Here is a 17,811-nt window from a genome sequence, read left to right on the forward strand (position 1 = left end):
CGCATGACCCGCGCCCTGGTGAAACCGAGTTGCAGGGACACAAGCCAGCGGTGTCCCCCCCGGCAGCCCTGACGGCCACACACGGGGACAAGGTTTTCCTCCTCTGGACACTGCACAGTCACCCCCTACCTGAATTATAACGGGAAACCCTAGCAGTGGATACACGCTGACCCCCCTCCCCAAATGTCACTGCTAAACTCCAGGATTTAGCGATCGCCTTAGAAGCTCGCATGCACTAGAGGAATTTTTGGATGCACATGTGTCCCCACTGAGACCTAACTGCATTTGGGAGCAGCTTCCCGGTGGCAGGAAGAGTGGGACAAGGCAACCCCCCCAAACCCCGCCGAAGAGTTAAAGTTATATAAGGCTCCGCACTGGCCAGCGGCGGCTTCTCCGCCCCGCGGGATGGGGAGCGCAGCACGGAGGGCTCGATGGGGACATGCCGGGGGGCAACGAGACCCTGTTGCGGGGGGGTTCGTTCACCAAAGCCCCCCGCCCGCCCGGCTGCAACTTTCGCAGCCCGACGTACATCACGCGCTTCCAAAATCTGAATAAATAAGTGAATAAATAAGGAGGAATCGAGCAGCTTTTCCAAGCAAACCCATCTCCCCGGTGCCAACAAAAGCGGATTCGGGTTTTATCGCCGGCGGCCGCCCGAGCGCTGCCTCGGCTAGTGCCGAGCCGCTCGCTTCGCCTATCGCGACTCGGACCACTGTCACGGAGTAGCCCCGAAATACCGGGCGTGCGGGGACAAAACGCAGCCCTTGCCCTCAGCAACCCCGCCCGCAGCTGGCCTGCGCGGCCGCGCAAACTTTGGGCTAACAGGGCTGCAGCAGCCAGCACCCCCTCCCCCCAAATAAGCTCAAAAATAAATTTAAAAAAAAAAACAAAATTACCGCTGATCCCTGCCCGGGTTCGCTCCTCCGCGCGCTCGCTGCTCGCATCGCCAAGGCGGCGCCGCGTGAGCCCCTCTGCGCGCTCCCTGCGCGCTCTCTGCGCGCTTCCTCCCCCACCGCGGCCGCGCAGCCGCTCCAGCCGCCGGAGCCGCCGCCCGCCCGGGGCTGCGCGGCGCGGAGCAGCTGCCGCCGAGGAGCCGCGAGCGGCTTTGGGGAGAAAAAAAAAAAGCGAAAAAGAAAAAAAAATAAGAAAAAGAAAAAAGGAGGAGGCTACTCACAGCCTGTCGGGGACGAGCAAGCGGCCATCGACCATCATCTCCGGCAGGAAATCCAGCTTGAAGGCAGAAGTCATGCTGCGCGGCGGGCGGAGCGCGGCGCCGGGCTCGCCTGGGGCGCGGAGGGGCAGGCGCAGGTGCGGAGGCCTCCCCGCGGCAGCCGCCGGCGCTTGTCACATCGCTCCTCTCCCCCTCCGCTGTTTTTTTTTTTTTTTAATTTATTATTATTATTTAATTTCTTCCTTCCTCCTCTCCTCTCTCCTTTTTTTTCTTTCTTTTTTTCCCCCTTCCTTTTCCTTTTTTTTCTTTTTTTTTTTTTTTTTTTTTCCGCCAATCCCCTCCGCAAGCGACTGCCGAGGGAGGCAACGCTCTGCGGAGCACCAGGTGCTGCGAGGGGAGGCGGAGCCGCCGCCGCCGCCGCTCCGCGTTAACCCCCGCGCCCCCGCCGCGCTGCTCCGCGCTGCGCCGCCCCCGGGGCTCCGCGCCCCGCTCCACGCTGCGCCGCCCGACGGGCGCCGCGGGTGCGGGCGCACGGGCTCACACACGCACCCAAAAAAAAAAAAAAAGCGGGGGGGTGAAGCCCTTTTGCTAAATTCCAAGGAAATAATAATAAAAAAGAGCCCCTTGGTTGCACTCTTAAAAAATAATTTTAAAATCTAAAATTTCTAAGCTTTCTATGTACCCCCCGTGTCCCTCCTTGCCCCACTGCTGTGCTGGATGCCTCAGGGATGCAGAAGTGCCATAAAGGCTCCCTGTGCCCCAAATAAACCTCTAACCCACGTACGGGCTAATTGCGCTTGTGTCACTCGGCTAAAAAACCCTAAGTACTTAAGCGGGTGCTTAGGGCGAATTGTTCTGTGCGTGGACATCCTGCCCAAAGTCCTTCCTGCGCTTGGCATTGGCCGCAGCCAGTGCAGCAGAGCATCCAAAGTGAGACACGCACGTTATTGGACCTACAGCACCTTCAGCCTACGGATAACTCCAGCAAAAGCCCCGCGCCGCTTTGCTATCCCCTGAAAATCCCGGTCCAACCTCCCTTGTGCCCTCAGACCTGCTCGCCTTAACCCAGCACCATGCTGGCAAAAGCATCTTAACCTCTTTTCGGAGGCTCCTGGAGGTCCGCGCAGTCGATGCAGCCGCAGTGCTTATCCCTCTGCTACTTGCTCCTTCACAGTGCTTTTTTTTTTTTTTTTTTTTTTTTTCCCCCCCGCTACATTTTGTGCTTTCATTTACCCAACACTGGAAAGAAGTGGCCAAGCCTAATTTAAAGCTACAATGCTGAAACCATTTGCACATCGCCCCCCCCAAAAAATCGCGGTGACCAATGCATGGCTGCGCTCTGCATCCGGCCAGCTTTTATTTAAACTGCAGCCCGCGTGGATAGGGCAATAAAAACACAGGCTAGGCCAGCTGTAAGAGGCCGCTTTATTGCACTTTGCCATTTTAAGCAGTTAAAAAGAAGAAGAAGAAAAAAACCCTCAGGCTGCGAAATTTTCTGCCTGCTTTGCAAGTCTAAAGCCAGAGGAGGTTCGCTCGGCCCTCGGCATAATCCTTGCTGGGCAGCTGCAACCCGGAGCGGGCGCCTGTGGGGTTATTAACCTCCTCTGTGAGGGGGAATGTATAGCAGGACATACAGAGAGCCTATGTAGAGGAGGAGGAATAAGGCGAAATAGGGAGACTTTCACCAGCCAGGCTTTGATCCGAGGCCTCCACGGTGCTTAATCCAGCTCGTGGATTAACTTTCCATTTCCCGAGCTGGCCAGTGCGGAAGGGGCCGATTCAGCAGCTGGGAAGCGCGGGCAGCTCTTTGAGGATGAGGAGACGTTTTGGAAGGAGGAAGAGGAGTCTCCACCCCCATGTCACTGGCCATCCCTTGGCGTCATCACCTGCTAGGGTGGCTTCGAAGGACCCGCCGTGCCGCAGCTGCCCGAAAAACAACCTTGTCCTCCGCATGGGACACGGGGCCGGGGAGAAGGCGAGGACCACCAATAATTCCACCCAAACTAGCAGGATGCGAGGGCTCAAGAAATGCTTCGTTAAAGTGCATGTTCCTTTGAAATATTTATTTTCCTTTTAATTACATGTGAATTAGCTGGAAGAAGCTGTAGGGAAGCCCTCTTACTGACTTAAGCCTTCTCAGCAGTTTGTTAAATTCTAGCCTCAAATCCCTTGAGGGAATAGTGGATTCAAAGCAGCTTTTAATCATACTATAAGGAGGGTGAAGTAGTATGTAAGTAGGTCATAGAGAAAGCATTACAAGTGCATAGGTTATTGCTTTATTTAACAACCCCAGTGTAACACACTTTTCCAAGCACATTTACTTTTGCCGTTTAAAAGTTGGAGGCAGGAGCAGGGTCAAGCGTGAGCCGAAACCCACTGTAGGAGAGACAGGGAGATGCGAGCGCAGCGGGGAGAAGCTGCGATTAAATCCGCTGGGTCTCCGACATAAATAACATGGAGCCTCCGTGCAAATTAACTCCAGCACCCAGAGGGGCGAAGAGTGAAAATGAAGGGGACAAAATTAAAAGCAAGCTGGGGTATGTTGTTAATGGATAGGTCTGGCCTCAGCGTGAAGTTTTGCAAAAATCTTCCTCAGGAAGATTTTTCCTCAGGCGCCTTCTATACTTGAAAATATGTATATTATGTATAACATGTATACATGAAAATATATAGATTTATGCCTGAAATGAAACTGAGCACTTAACTGACACCTTCCTGCATTTCAAGAAACAAAACAGCTCACCCATAGCCCCAAAGCCTTTCAAAAAGAAAAGGAAATGATCAGATAGAGCAGGTACATGAACTCTGCATATTAAAATCTTAGTGGCTTGTGGTTTTTTGCTCCCCCCCCCCCCAATTCCTACAGGCTATTGGAGCTAAGCAGCGATTTTCACAAATAAGCGTCATTTAAAATTAGCACTGTGCAAAGGTACCTCAAATTAAGCCCTTCTAGAGCTTTCGCTCCAAGCATACTGATGTGATGCAAACTTGGTTGCTATAGTAAAACTTCCCACTCGCTTTTGCTTTTTTTTTCTTCCCCCCACCCCTATTTTACACCAAAGGGGGGGGGGTGAAATCAGGGGCCCTCCTGCGGGTTGGTGGCGGGAGTTGGTTTCTCTCTCATTTCTTCCTATCATCTCCCCAGGCAGGGGGGTTCTGCAGCTCTGATTTCCCCTGCGCTCTGTCTATGGTCAAGAAGAGCCACCCGCAGACCCACAGTGGGAGCTCATTGCTGGATTTTGGGGCCAAAAGCAATGGGCAAAGGCAGGCGTAAGGCTCAGATGGGACAGGAGAAGAGGAAGAAAATCAGGAGAGGCAGGAGCCCCGAAGCAGACTTCTTTTTAAACCCTAAAAGATCCAGAAGAGGGGCTTATTGCAACACCTGACTGGCTGAAGCCTCCACACTGCCCTTCTGATTCAGCACAGGATCTTCACACCATTGACCTACGTCTTGTCACCTTGTCCCCTTCTACCACACGCTTTCCTTCCCCTGCAAATCGTAACAGCTCTATGGAGTTTTACAGGTCTTTTCTCACTTGTGAAGTGCCCAGTACACATCTTCGGTGCTCAAAACTAACAAGCAACCGCCTCGATAATATGGAAAGTACCTATGTTTGATATCATTATTTCCTGCAGACAGAATCCATTAAACCTCAGACAAGTTGCATGGAAAAAAAAAAGCTTCTACAACAACTGTAAGGCATGCAGACAGGCAGAAATCTTTTTTTCTTCTTCTTCTTTTCTAATAAATAAATAAGTAAATACAGAAAGTCAAGAACTGCCACATGGGTCAGATCAAAAGGTCCATCTAGTCCCAACCCAGGCGCTGATAATGGCTTGTAATGGCTGCACAGAAGGAACACGAGCATGGCAAGTGTCCCATGATCCTTCCCATCTTCCAGCAAACCAAGGCATTTAACAGGCTCAAAATCCTGTCTTTTTTTTCTTTTTTACCCTCAAACTCTCTCTCCAAAAGGAGCATTTAAAAGTCATATGTTTATTTCTCCCTGAGTTGCCTGTAAAAGGGATCTTTCTTAACCATTTCAGAGATTTGGGCACAGTACAGCAAACAGGAGCATCAGCTTTCTCTCCTGAAGCAAGAGGTTTAAATACACTTTTTTAACATAACACGTTTCACTGCAGTAGAGTCACAAGATTCCATTTGGAACTTTATACATATATACAAACACCCTCCCCATTTGAATCCTAATTCGATAGCACCAATAGCTTCCTACCAATTGCAAGTGCCTGGTTTTGGCATCCTTTGCAGAAAATGACTCTTTAGGAAATATCTTGCCCACTGGAGCCTGCTGCGTTTGGAGGAGGGTTTAACCGAGTTAACCGTGTGCGCACAAGCCGAGCATCCCTGTGATTCACCGGAGCGGCGCTGCAGAACACCTGATGTTGCCCAGGCAGTCCTCTCCTGTTTTGTTATTTTTAAAGGGGGTTATATAACTCCCTCATTAAAATTAAATGTGGGCTGAAATGATGCAGGCAAATTCTCGAGCAGTAGCGCGAGCTCCTTCCTTGCGTTTCAGCTGAAAATAGTCCGATTGCTTTTAGGTAGAAAAGACAAGAATGAAACCAAAGAGATTTTTTTTTACAATTGAAAATAGTGTCTTTAAGAATTTGTATTTTCTGGTAATTCGCCATTTCCTATGGAGAACAGGTGGCTGCATCTGAACCTCAAATTCACCCCAGAGAGCCCAGCTCGCCTCACCTGCAGACACGTCTGCTAAAGGCATGGCCCATTCCCACTGCCTCTCTCTGATTTTACATCATTTTGCCCCACTTCAACCTTCTACTCTGTGTTCCCACCAGGGCCAGTCCATCAGCTGACATCCTCCAAGTGCTGTGTTTAAAACTTCCTAAGCAATTTTATTGCTATCCGTATTCCTTCGAATCATAGAAAAATGAGTAACTTAAAACTCCATTGCTCTGCCAGGATAAGCAACACGTCAACTACCAGACTTGTTACATGGAGGACCAGTTGGATAGTTCTCCCTACTCCAAACAGTTTTGTGTATTTTAATTTAATTTAATTTTATTTTATTTTTAATACAAGTATCATTTTTACTCTAGCAGGGCTGCCTCGGTCTCATCTGCACGTTGGCTGGTTTACAGAGCTAAGACACTTCCTCATGAGGACACATCACAGCCTCATCCTGTAACGTGGCCGCACTGCCCCATATAATACGTCCCAAAGCCAAGGGCAGATTTGGGAGCCTGAGCTTTCCAGTAACAGCCCGACCAGGAGGCCAGACACCCTGCTGATGTCCCTGGCGTTAGCCCATCAAGTCCTGGCAACCTAAGAGAAACTCAAGTGGCTTTTGAGAAAACCCCAAAACCTTCTTGCATCCTGGCCTAGTCTTCTCATGGTCACGAGACGAGAGCCAAAGACCAAAAAATTCAAGCTGGGCTCAAGATTTGGGGCAAACCAATCCCTGGGTATTCCTGCCCATCCCCTTCCTGCTAAAAACAAGTCAATCCCCACTGAGCACTGACTTTGAGCTTTGACCGCAGGAGCCAAAAAATGCAATATATTGCCAAAGGTGAGAGCTTTGCTGTGGCTTTGTTGTGGTTATAACTATATATAACCAGGGAAAAAAAAAGTAAAATATATAACTAATATAACCAGGAGAAAAGCCTGCATGGGAGAGAAAATCCTGCCACAATTGGCTGGTGGGAAAAGATATTACGGCACTAGATTTTGCTTGAGTTCAGCACTGTGTGCTCTCAGAAACAGAACTGCTCCAAAAGCAGGCGAGAAGGAAAGAATTTTCCTTTTTTTTAAAAAAAAAATCTTTTTTGTTCTCATCTGATTTAAATTTCACTTGTGCAAGAACTGTTATCTGATGTATATGCAGCTGAAGACTTTTTGGGTTTTTATTTATTTATTTATTTAAGCAGAAGGGATGCGAGTGGGAGCTTGGAGCAGTCCAGGTTTGAGAAATAAAAGCTCACAACGAGAAATATTTTAAGCCGCGTGCACGAACGCATGTGTGTGCACACGCGCAGGCGCCCACAGGCCTCACGGATACGGAGCCGGGGCAAAAAAATAACTGCTCCCATCAGCAGGGCCAGGAGTAGCTTCCAAACATATGAAATAATCCATATTAATTTATGGTAATCTCCAAATGAATGCTGCGCAGACATTACAGGTTAGCCAAAATACTACTTGCATCTAATGAGAAACTACTGCAAAATATCTCCTCGGCTGATTTAGTTTGCATCTTCTAACACCCCTGGAATTAAAGAGAATAAAAAAGCCCCCTGCAGCCAAGTCAGAGCCGTGTTTCCTGTTGGAACAGCCGGCTCTGCAAATGCCACAGGCGAGCGGAGCCTTTCACTCGCTATAGAGTCCTCTTAGACATCTTGCTTTCAGATTTCATCAACTTAGGTGTTTTCGGGCCGTAAGCAGTGAACTTTCCATCAGCAGCATCTTCAGCTAATTAACCCTCCTGATTACAATAATTAGTATTGATTCACTCCTGAATGACTTCTTAAGTATTCAAGCACAATCTACACTTGCAGGAAAACTTCCAGATATGAATATTAATTGAATGCTCGCCTTTGTTTTTCAGCCCCAAAGGTATAGTTTGCAATCTTATATACTTAAATTTGATAACAGAAACACTTCAGTTTTATTCTCGCTTAACAAAGAGAATATTAACACGTTGATGCTGGAGATTGTGCTTTGCGGAGCCGAGGAAGACGCAGACAAAGACGCCAGGCTAGGAAGTAAATACATTTCCCTTCCCTTTCCTATTGTAGAGCGGAAAGGCAGCTCCTGAGTCAGTACCTCTCCTGCTCTCACAGGTAGGACTGGGGTTTTTTTGTGCATTTTGCATCTTTTTGCATTTTGCAACTTTTTTTTTTTTTTTTTTGACTTTTTTTTGGTGTCGCACTGGGTCATTGCCAGAAGAAATAGCCACCTGCAGCACGGTCTGAATGAGCCCTATCCTTGCAGCAAAGGCAGCCGACACCGCTGGGTTTGGTGGCTGCGAGGCACCATGTGGCTTTGCCAAGAGGCGAGATGTCACCAAGCAGGTGACATCGCGATGGCCCCATGCGAGGTCTCAAGCTCTTCCATGTCAGAGCCCGGCTGCTGAGAAATGGCCTCTCCTAGAGATTGCCTCCACTGCCTTTGATGTTAATAGTAATTGTTACGGTTCAAAAAGCAGTATTTCACTAAATCTGCATGGAAGGATTTCTTTCTTTTTTTTAAAAAAAAAAAAGGAATGGGTTTCACACAGAATAATGCGGCAATTAGGCTTCGATGTGAACGTGATGCCCGAAAATAACCTTGGGAATGAACAGAACAACAGGCAACGCATGGCGTAAGTTCTGGTTTTGTGGAGTTTACTGCAACCACAGGCCCTGGTGCCGCATGTGGCCTGAACTCACCCGTGAGAAGCAAGAAGCGGAATGGGAATATGTCACCTAATGGGATGTTGGCTGCCAGGATCTGCTCCTGGTCACCACTAACGAGTGCACATATCGGGGAGCAGAGCATTCACTTTCTTGCCATTGCCCAAGGCGGCTCCAATGCATGATGCAGGAGAACGCAGCCAAGGAGATGCCCCTCCATCCTGCCACCCAGGGCACGGCCAAGCTGGAGCAACCAGGGTTGCTCCCAAGGAAGTTCTCCCAAGAAGCTGCTGCCACGGGACAAGGCCACGATGCAGACATGCTCCACACAGACACACAACATGCACCACAATCTCCTGCTCCATCACCTCTAGGCTTGGTCTGTATCGTAAGCAACAAAGCCCTTTGGTGCCTTCTGCACTAGTCATATCCACCAGATTTTCGCCCCAGGGAAGGGGAGGAGATAACAGCAAAAGAAACAGAAAAATGCAAAAAAACCCCCAAACAAACAACAACAAAAAAAAAACCCACCCAAAAATTCTCAGAGTTTCCCCCAAAAATGTTCACTGTTGAAAATTCCGGCTGTGGAAAGCCTCAGCCCTCACCACTTTATCTTTAAGGTCCCTTTTTGCTGTTTGTTTTCATTATAGAAATCAATGCAATACAATCCGGTCAAAAAACAAAACAAAACAACGAACATCAAACCTTAAAATTAATTGAGCTCCAGAAAAAAAATTAAAAAGCACCATTAAGTATCTATCATTTCTCTCAGAAAGGCTTGCAGCTGTTAACAATAGCAGTGATATATTTACATAGCATGTGAACTATTTAAAGACTTTGAACACTTTCAGAAACTCCAGAAGCTGGGTAGCAATTCCTGTTATTTAAGACATAACCTGCTGTCCGAAAAACAATTCATGTATTTTTTTTTAGAAAAGGCTTTGCAACAGTTTCTTTTCAAAATGCACACTGAACATGAACATATTCCAAATCCATAATAACAAATAGAAAAGTGGCAGCTGCTCTAATCCATCTGCGGCTTCCTAAATAGATAGATAATTCACAAAATGCCATGTGAATAATTTGTTAGATTTGAGGTTAGGAATTTTCCAGGTGAATTATTCTGCTTGACCTTAAAAAAAAACTCATGTATGTGAATAACTGGATGAGAAAAATGGAAAGGGGCACCGTCTCCTGCTTTCAGGGCTGCTTTTCCTTTTCCTTGTGTTTCCCTTCCCTACACACAGTCACACGGCAGAGCTCCCAAACAGCACTTAAAGTTGATACGATCGGGCAAAAAAACAACAGAATAGCACAGAAGCAGGTGAGGCTTTTGCTGGATTGATAAGTTTGCTCGTCCCAGTTAGTGGGGAGGGGGACGAGGAACCTGCAACTCAGTGTGCCCACTGCCCCCTCCCTGGCGCCAGCTGCCGCGACAGAAGCGATGCCGAGGACACGCGTGGAGCAATAACAACCCCCCAGAAGATGAAGAGCAATAAAAAAGAGGCTGAGAAAGGAGAAGGCGGGGGTGGGAATAGCCCCATCCAAGAAGCATCCGCAGCCCTGCGCACACGGAGCGCCCTTGACAGCCCCATTGTTCCCTGTCCCATTGTCAGCCCCAAAGGCGCATCCGGGGCTCCGACGTCTGCCGGCGCGGACACAAAAGGCCGCGTTTCCCAAAGCGGGGTGCCGAGCCGGGCAGCAGCCCCGCGCGGGTGCGTGCGGGTGCGTGCGGGTGCGTGCACGCGCGCGCGGCGCCGGCGAGCGCGGCCGAGGCTCGCCCCCCGCGACAGGCCCACGCGCGGGCGCGCTGCCGCCAGCGCCGGCGAGCGGGGACGGCTGGGCAGAGCACTGGAAACTCCCTCCATAGGCTGGGCGAAAATCAAAGTGGTATTTAGGGCACCCGCTCTAATATGGAGTCTGCCTTCACCTTCCTTTTTTGTTTTGTCCTCCCCGTGATTTTTGCATGCCTAGTGCATAATAACGAAGCAGGCAGGTATATTGCAAAGCAGGCTCCGAAAGCAAGACCAGCTCCCATTAGGATTAAAATATATATATATATATATTTATTTTTTCCCCTTGCCCCTCTTGGTGCCTTCGGCGTCACGCCGGCGATGCGCGATCTGAACTCGTGGGAAGGCTCTGCCTCCAAACCGGGACGCTCCTCAACGCGGCCGCCGCGGCGGCGGCCCCACTTGCGGCGGGCCCCGGCAACTCGCGAGCGCGCGTTAAAACAAAGGCGGGCGACATACCTTAAAAGCAGCTCCTCATTTCTCATGGTAACAGCGGATTTGGGACAGCGCATGCTTTCTGCGCCGCGGTTCGCAACAAAAGCCGGCTCAGAAGCGCGCTCAAACATCAATGCCGTGGGAGCCGCTCGCTAATGGCTACTCTTGCTCGCTCACGCTCGCTCGGCGGCCGCTGAGTGGCGGAGCAAAGGGGCCCCTGCAGATTCACTAAGCAGAAATAATCCTCTCTGACAAGTTATGTTGTCTGGGCATATTTTGCATTAATGCACCGCGCTGCCTATAGGGGTCTTGTTTGCGTTCGCTCTAGCCTAGCCGGTGCTCGCGCTCTTAATTACCATTGGGGAAGGGAAAAAAAGAAAAGATTAGTGAAACGTCCCCCCGCCAGCCTGTCCCTGGAAAAAAAGATGTAGTAGATGGAAGGAAGAAAGGGGGAATATAAGGGTGAGTGAAGGGGGGATATAAGGCTGGGAGGGTTTCCTATCTGCTCGCTGGAAACATGCCTTTTGTTCGCCCTGCAAACTCGGTGGCTGCGGATGCTGGGAAGGGATGCCGGGATGTTCCTGACCTGGCCACCGCTCCGGGGGACCTGCCAGCCCTGACGTGGGTCATGGGCTGTCAGGTTGCCGGGTCAAGTGCAGAGCCTGCCTGGGTCCCCACAAATCCCGCAGGGTGTTGAGCACACACCTTGAGCTCACGAGCACCCGCAGTGCCCGCTCGCCCTGGCACGGATCGCGTGGCCGGGGAAGGGGGTTGCAGTACTGCACAATTTGCTCGCTTCCAACACATGAAATCCATAGATTTTAGGCAAATGCCCCTTTTTAGTTTGTTTATTTGCTTTTGGGGGGCCTCAACTGGGAGCCGGGCTGTGTCATTTGTAGCAGTAGGATGCAGTCTTCCCAGCTGCCAAGATTTCAGAGACATTTTTTTTATTTTCACTTCTTAGTTTTGACTTCTAGTGCTGCTGGATTAGACTTTAAAACACATGGCTAGCTCTTTCTTTCTTTCTTTCTTTCTTTCTTCCTTTCTTCCTTTCTTCCTTTCTTCCTTTCTTCCTTTCTTCCTTTCTTCCTTTCTTCCTTTCTTCCTTCCTTTCTTTCTTTCTTTCTTTCTTTCTTTCTTTCTTTCTTTCTTTCTTTCTTTCTTTCTTTCTTTCTTTCTTTCTTTCTTTCTTTCTTTCTTTCTTTCTTTCTTTCTTTCTTTCTTTCTTTCTTTCTTTCTTTCTTTCTTTCTTTCTTTCTTTCCTTCCTTCCTTCCTTCCTTCCTTCCTTCCTTCCTTCCTTCCTTCCTTCCTTCCTTCCTTCCTTCCTTCCTTCCTTCCTTCCTCCTTCCTTCCTTCCTTCCTTCCTTCCTTCCTTCCTTCCTTCCTTCCTTCCTTCCTTCCTTCCTTCCTTCCTTCCTTCCTTCCTTCCTTCCTTCCTTCCTTCCTTCCTTCCTTCTTTCTTTCTTTCTTTCTTTCTTTCTTTCTTTCTTTCTTTCTTTCTTTCTTTCTTTCTTTCTTTCTTTCTTTCTTTCTTTCTTTCTTTCTTTCTTTCTTTCTTTCTTTCTTTCTTTCTTTCTTTCTTTCTTTCTTATTTAGTCTACATCAGATACTGGGCTTGCTGCTTGTTAACCAAACTGAAAAAGCAAATAAGATGTTGGTGCTCTTTCAAGCCAAAGACTTCTCCGCACCAGGCTGGCAGTATATATGCCTCTTAATTTTTTTTTTTTTCATTTTCTTTGAGGTCCCACTAACATAGGAACTGCAAAACATTTAATAAACAAGAAATCATCCAAAGCAGAGAATTGTCTAAAAAGCCCAGGAGACATCAAATACACTAAGCTAGGAACAGATCTGGGCGTCAAACTTGAATTCAGACTCTCATAAGCTTCTCGTTACATTGGTGGTGGTTCTGAACCTCCTTCCTACATTACTCACTAGTATCCTAAAATATACTGAAATGACCTCCTGATGCAATGATACTTCTTCTAATTCTTTCACAAGAACTTGGTATTTAAGAGCTGGATCTTTCTGGTGAACTCAAGTCTGGGAATGAAGGCAAAGAGGGAGTAGTCAGTGGTATAAATATACTGACAGCAAGTTCCTGCCTTCCATAGCAGCAGCTGTAGACTTCTATTAAGGCCATAAATTGTTCACAACAGAAACGATCCTTTTGTTCTACACTTGTTTTACACTCATTTACCCTGGTGAGACCTTGGGATTACTCTTAGTCATTCTGATACAACATTTGTCAAATGACCAAAAGACAAGTTAAAAACAAACTTTGGGGTAATCTACTTTTAATGATGCAGAGAGATGAAGATGGTAGTTGAGGGAACACGGATCTCGTGAAGGACTGCAAGTCAAGAAAAGATGGGCTTCAGTTTGCTTCCCTTTTCATCCGCAAAACACGACTGTGATTTGAGCCGCTCTCATAATAAAAAACAATAAATCATTTTAATGATTAGCAATTCAAACCATTCCATGTTAAAAAGTCATGCTCCAAGGTCAACTAAGACAACATAGCCTGCACTACATGCTAAAAATATCTGAGTGGTTGTGGAAGCTGGCCAGGAAAAAACTGAACCAACATGATAAATCCCATACCTCCTGCCCCAAATACTAAATCCATTGCTAACATTTCAGGCTGGGCCACCAGCATGCTCCATTCCTCCTCTTTCACCTCTGCAAAGGCCTAGGTCCCCACAACGCCGGGGCTGCTGCAGAGCAGCCCTGCACTGCCAGGCTGGACGTGTGCGCGGAGGCGAGTGCCAGGGCAGGCTGGAGCTCAATGGGAAGCGTCCGCAGGGTTGAAAAACTGCTGCAGTTCTCCAAAAATATGGCAAGTATCAGCATCTTAAGACACTACCAACTGAAGGAACAAAGCCTTCTTTTGAGGTGTGAGCAGAGCGGCCCCCGCGGAGCCTGCGGTGGGAATCAATGGGGCTTCTGTCAGGCCGCTCCGTGTGGCCGCCAACGCTCGGCCCTTCCTGGGCTCCGAAAGACGGCGAGGCAGCAGCCTTAGGAAATGAAGCGGCATATTATGGAAGGACTCATCCACAGCCAGCGGCGTACGTAAAGGAAAGCAAAATCCACAAAGCGGCAACCCAGACGGACAGAAAGAACCTACGTTCTCTATCACACCTAATGAAATATCTGACAGAACAACATCTGCAGCGGGAGCACAGCTGCTGAGGATGAGAGGGAATATGAGTATTATTTTTCAATTGTAAGATGCACTAAGCAGGAGTGCCTTTAAAATAATATGGCTTAAGGGAAGATTAAACCAGATGCACAGGGCTATCTGGCTTCTTTCAAGATGCAAGTCCAGCTGTGGAGTTTAAATTCGACAGTTAAAACTAAAATTGATCGTAGGTTCATAACTGATGTGAGTATATAGACCATTATAGACAAATTACATGCAGTTGTGGACATTTATAGTCTATAGTTTTATAGTTTTGCTGCAAATTTAATCCCAAACCTTCTAAGTCTGGCCTATGAGTTTGCTAAATTAATTATGTTACATTGCATAAGCTTGGAAGGCCACAGGAATATCATTCATTTATGGAGGCAAAATGACCAAAACTTCTGTGCTTACAGTAATTTTAAAACATTCAGAAGCTAAAAGCAAGGGTAATTCATTGCACCAAGCAAACAACGTTGAAAGCCTAGCAATGAACTACATTTAATGACAGAGAATTGGTGGACAAGTGTCTGTAACAACAGCCCCAAATGGTGAAGCAATCGGGAGAGGAATAGAAAACCTTGATTCATTTTCCCATTTTACCACACCAGACATTATGCAAGCCAATTAACCTCTTGTTCAGATGTCCATCTTTAAAACAGAAAAACTCAATAACTGCACAGGGCATGGCAACAATAAATACGTGCGACTCTGAGAGGTAGTTAAAGCACTGTCTTGCCAGGAGTCACAAAAACATTTGCAATACGTCTCCTCCAGGCTGGTGGAACTTGCAGGCTAAGACCCAGCTCTCTGATGTGCTGTGTAGCTATTTTGGCTCAGCTTGCATTTGTTTCGTAAGGGTGTGAAAAGCTGCTACTCTAATCTGATAGCATTTCACTGTTTTAGATGGCTAAATCCCGCTGCTGGAGCGGAGCAATTCGTCTAAGCTAGTCATCTAGGGTTTCTCTATTGTCACTGGAGGGAGATTAGTTATACTAAAGAGCATTACCCTCTCTCTGCATTGACAACACAGGGATTAGATCCCTAACTTTCAGATACATTAGGCAAGACGAATTCCGCTGATGTGACTGATGCAAAGGTGAGAAACCCTGTGTTTTTCTTGAGCGTTCCAGGTGGAAATGCATGTGCTGGTGCTGCTGGTAATGCTGCTGGGATCCCCGGCACCGTGATGGCCCTGCCCATGCAACTTGGGTATCTCAGGCAGGTCTGGCACCTCCAGACATAGCTTGGACCTGGCTGTAGGACTTCTCCAGGAATTGGGATTTAGCCAGACAAGACTTGCAGGTCCAAAGCAGACCTATGTTTTACACCCCTATAAAGCCTGAGGTAGAAGATGGATCAACTTCAGCTTCAAACTGGAGTATATTGAGTCTTTTCAGCATGCTTAGAGAAAGCAGACAGGTCATTTAGGAATCTCCTCCTAAAATCTCCTGCCAAAATGAGTAATTCACAGGTTGCAGTTCTTATGCCACTAGAAATTGTAGAACATGAGACCTAGTGTTGCTGAAACCAAAGTACACCGAACCATGTTGCTTAGCAATGCGAAAGGCAAGGAGACTCAATATAGCTCACCTTTGCTTTTATTGGGGTTGTTGTTGTTGCTTTTTTTTTATCTAGAATAAATAATTTCATTTGTTTATCTGTTTAGACTTTTACTTTTACTTTTTTTTTTTTTTTCCCTGGTTCATTCAGCCGTTAAGATAGCCATACATAGTCCATCAAACTTGGTATTAGTCTCCAGAACCCTGATATCTGAGAGATTACACTGACCGGGACAGCAATCACCGTATAGTATTAGACAGTCTCACATTTGCTATTTATATTATGCATGTACATACAGGTTGCATTTCTTTACTCTCATGGGATATGATAGCACAAGACAAAGATGCAGTTCCTCACCCATATGTATCTTGACACAGCTTCATTGCAAAATCTTATCACTCGATTGTGGAGGCAGTTGTGTGTGCATCCACACTATCTCCAGGACAGATACTAACTCTGTAGACGCACTGTGTGTTCATCATATCCACAGTATCTAAGAGTGTCATCTCTGTGCACAGGAAAAGGAAAATTACTTTCAGTCTCCTGCAGTAAAGATACAGCAAAATCATGGTCTTCTGGTTGAAGCATGCAACTGAGAAACAGCTTAGCGTGTGCCAGCAGCTTCTTTTGTCTATTTTGGTCCATTTTTGGATTATATGCCTGCTTCTCCTATCTGAGTTACAGACCTGCAAAATACAGGCCAGCCTAGGGGATGCAAGCGTTCTTTTCTGGCCTTACTACTTTCATCTGAGGGCATCAAAAGAGCATCACAAAAATTAAATACTGTTGACAAAATCCACAGAGGCACAAAATGTTGCAGAAAAGCTGAAGATTAATATTTGGGTTGCACGGGAATAACAAGTTTCCTCCTTAGAGCATGCAGCGAGGTTGGTACCATTGCCTCTGTGGGTGCTGTTGGACAGTGCTGACTCCAGGCATCCACAGGCAGAGGCTCCACAGGGAACAACTCCCCCTTTATTAAATAATGTTCTTGGATGCTTCCCTGCAGCCTCAACAGGGAGCGGGGAAAAGTTGCAAACCACAAGGTGTAACTAATACAGCCTCACACCCCGGGATGTTTTTTTTTGAAGACACTATACTGCTTGAAACAACTTGCAACTGACCAGGTTGTGATTTGCAGACACAGCAAATGTCATGAGAACATCCGGCCTGCAAGTAACATGAAGTAGAATAAAGCTGATCAAAAAATGAAAGAGAAGCAGAAGAGGCAATTGAGCACCAGATCTGAGACAGAAAAAGAGGGGGAGAGATCATGAACACTGCTGATTGTAGAATATTTTCTCCTTTAATTTAAAACCTATTTAAAGTATAAATTGAATCTGCTGTGTCTAAAGACGAATATGTTTTATACCTGTAGTAATGCTGATATCGTCACTTTTGGAGATGCCACATGGAGTATCATGGATCTTGTGTTCTCATGAGCATAGTCTAATGAGAATGGACCTGCACAACAGGTCCTATATATACACAGAACTGTATATATTAATACAAAGGAATGAATGAGGCCAATGTAAATAATTACTAATGAGAATTTAACGGCTCCCCCTCTTAAATTAAAATTAGAGAGAAAATCATATTTAAAAGTACTATCATGCCTAATGATCTTCAGCTGTTCTACACACAACAGTCATTTCATACATCAGTGAAATGTCTCCAATGCCACAGATAAATGTGGATATTTAAAAACAAACGGTCAGGAAAGAGTGAATAAAATGATCAAGTGAAAATGGAATCCCAGCTTAATTTCTTGGACTTAGAATCTAGATGATTGAATCTTTTCATCAAGAGAACTTTGAACTGTGATAAGTGGACCTTCCTCCTACACCGTCCTACATGAAATGTAGGCTTATTAGAATAATTCATTTTTTTTCACATATCAAGTTACCAAAAAGGTAGTTAATATAGCACTGTTCTATGGAGAAGGGAAACAAACTGAAATAATTATACTCTGAATCAGATGAAATGATCCCTGGTTGTAAGTACTGGTTGAGAACTCTTGCTTCATTAGCTGACAATACTGAGTTAAACTTTGAAAAAAAAAAAAAGAGAATTTACATAATATGTATTTCCTTTTATGCTCCTCCTGAAGCGAAGAAAAGAAATGGGTGAATCGGCATACAGTGGTCAGAAATAAAACGGATTAATACTTAAAAAATAAATTGTATATTTTATAATCAGATTGCAGTAAGTATGTGCTTAGGTAGCTTTGACCACCTCACATCAGTATTACTGCATGTTAGAAAAAAATTATATATGCTCAACATTTTGTATCATG

The 17,811-nt window shown here is 46.5% G+C and overlaps 1 protein-coding gene across 11 annotated transcripts in view; it reads right to left on the reverse strand.

Moving 5' to 3' along the window:
- CELF2 (CUGBP Elav-like family member 2) overlaps nucleotides 1-17,811 on the reverse strand; it is a 311,231-nt gene that overhangs the window by 194,993 nt on the left and 98,427 nt on the right. For 6 of the 11 annotated variants that reach the window (XM_088526301.1, XM_088526298.1, XM_088526300.1 and 3 more), the window contains exon 1: nucleotides 10,795-11,145. The exons of 1 other annotated variant lie outside the window; for it this stretch is intronic. In XM_088526301.1, coding sequence (XP_088382427.1) covers nucleotides 10,795-10,901 — 107 coding nt within the window. In that variant the 5' untranslated portion in view covers nucleotides 10,902-11,145. Of the gene's footprint in view, nucleotides 1-1,174; nucleotides 1,630-10,794; nucleotides 11,146-17,811 lie in introns of those variants that run through there. 4 more of the 11 variants (XM_088526299.1, XM_088526303.1, XM_088526304.1 and 1 more) reach the window with 4 other exon arrangements.

Source organism: Tinamus guttatus, unplaced genomic scaffold (assembly GCF_059628265.1).
Source record: "Tinamus guttatus ecotype Peru unplaced genomic scaffold, ASM5962826v1 Tinamus_guttatus_pri_ptg000245l, whole genome shotgun sequence".
Taxonomy (NCBI): Eukaryota; Metazoa; Chordata; class Aves; order Tinamiformes; family Tinamidae; genus Tinamus; species Tinamus guttatus.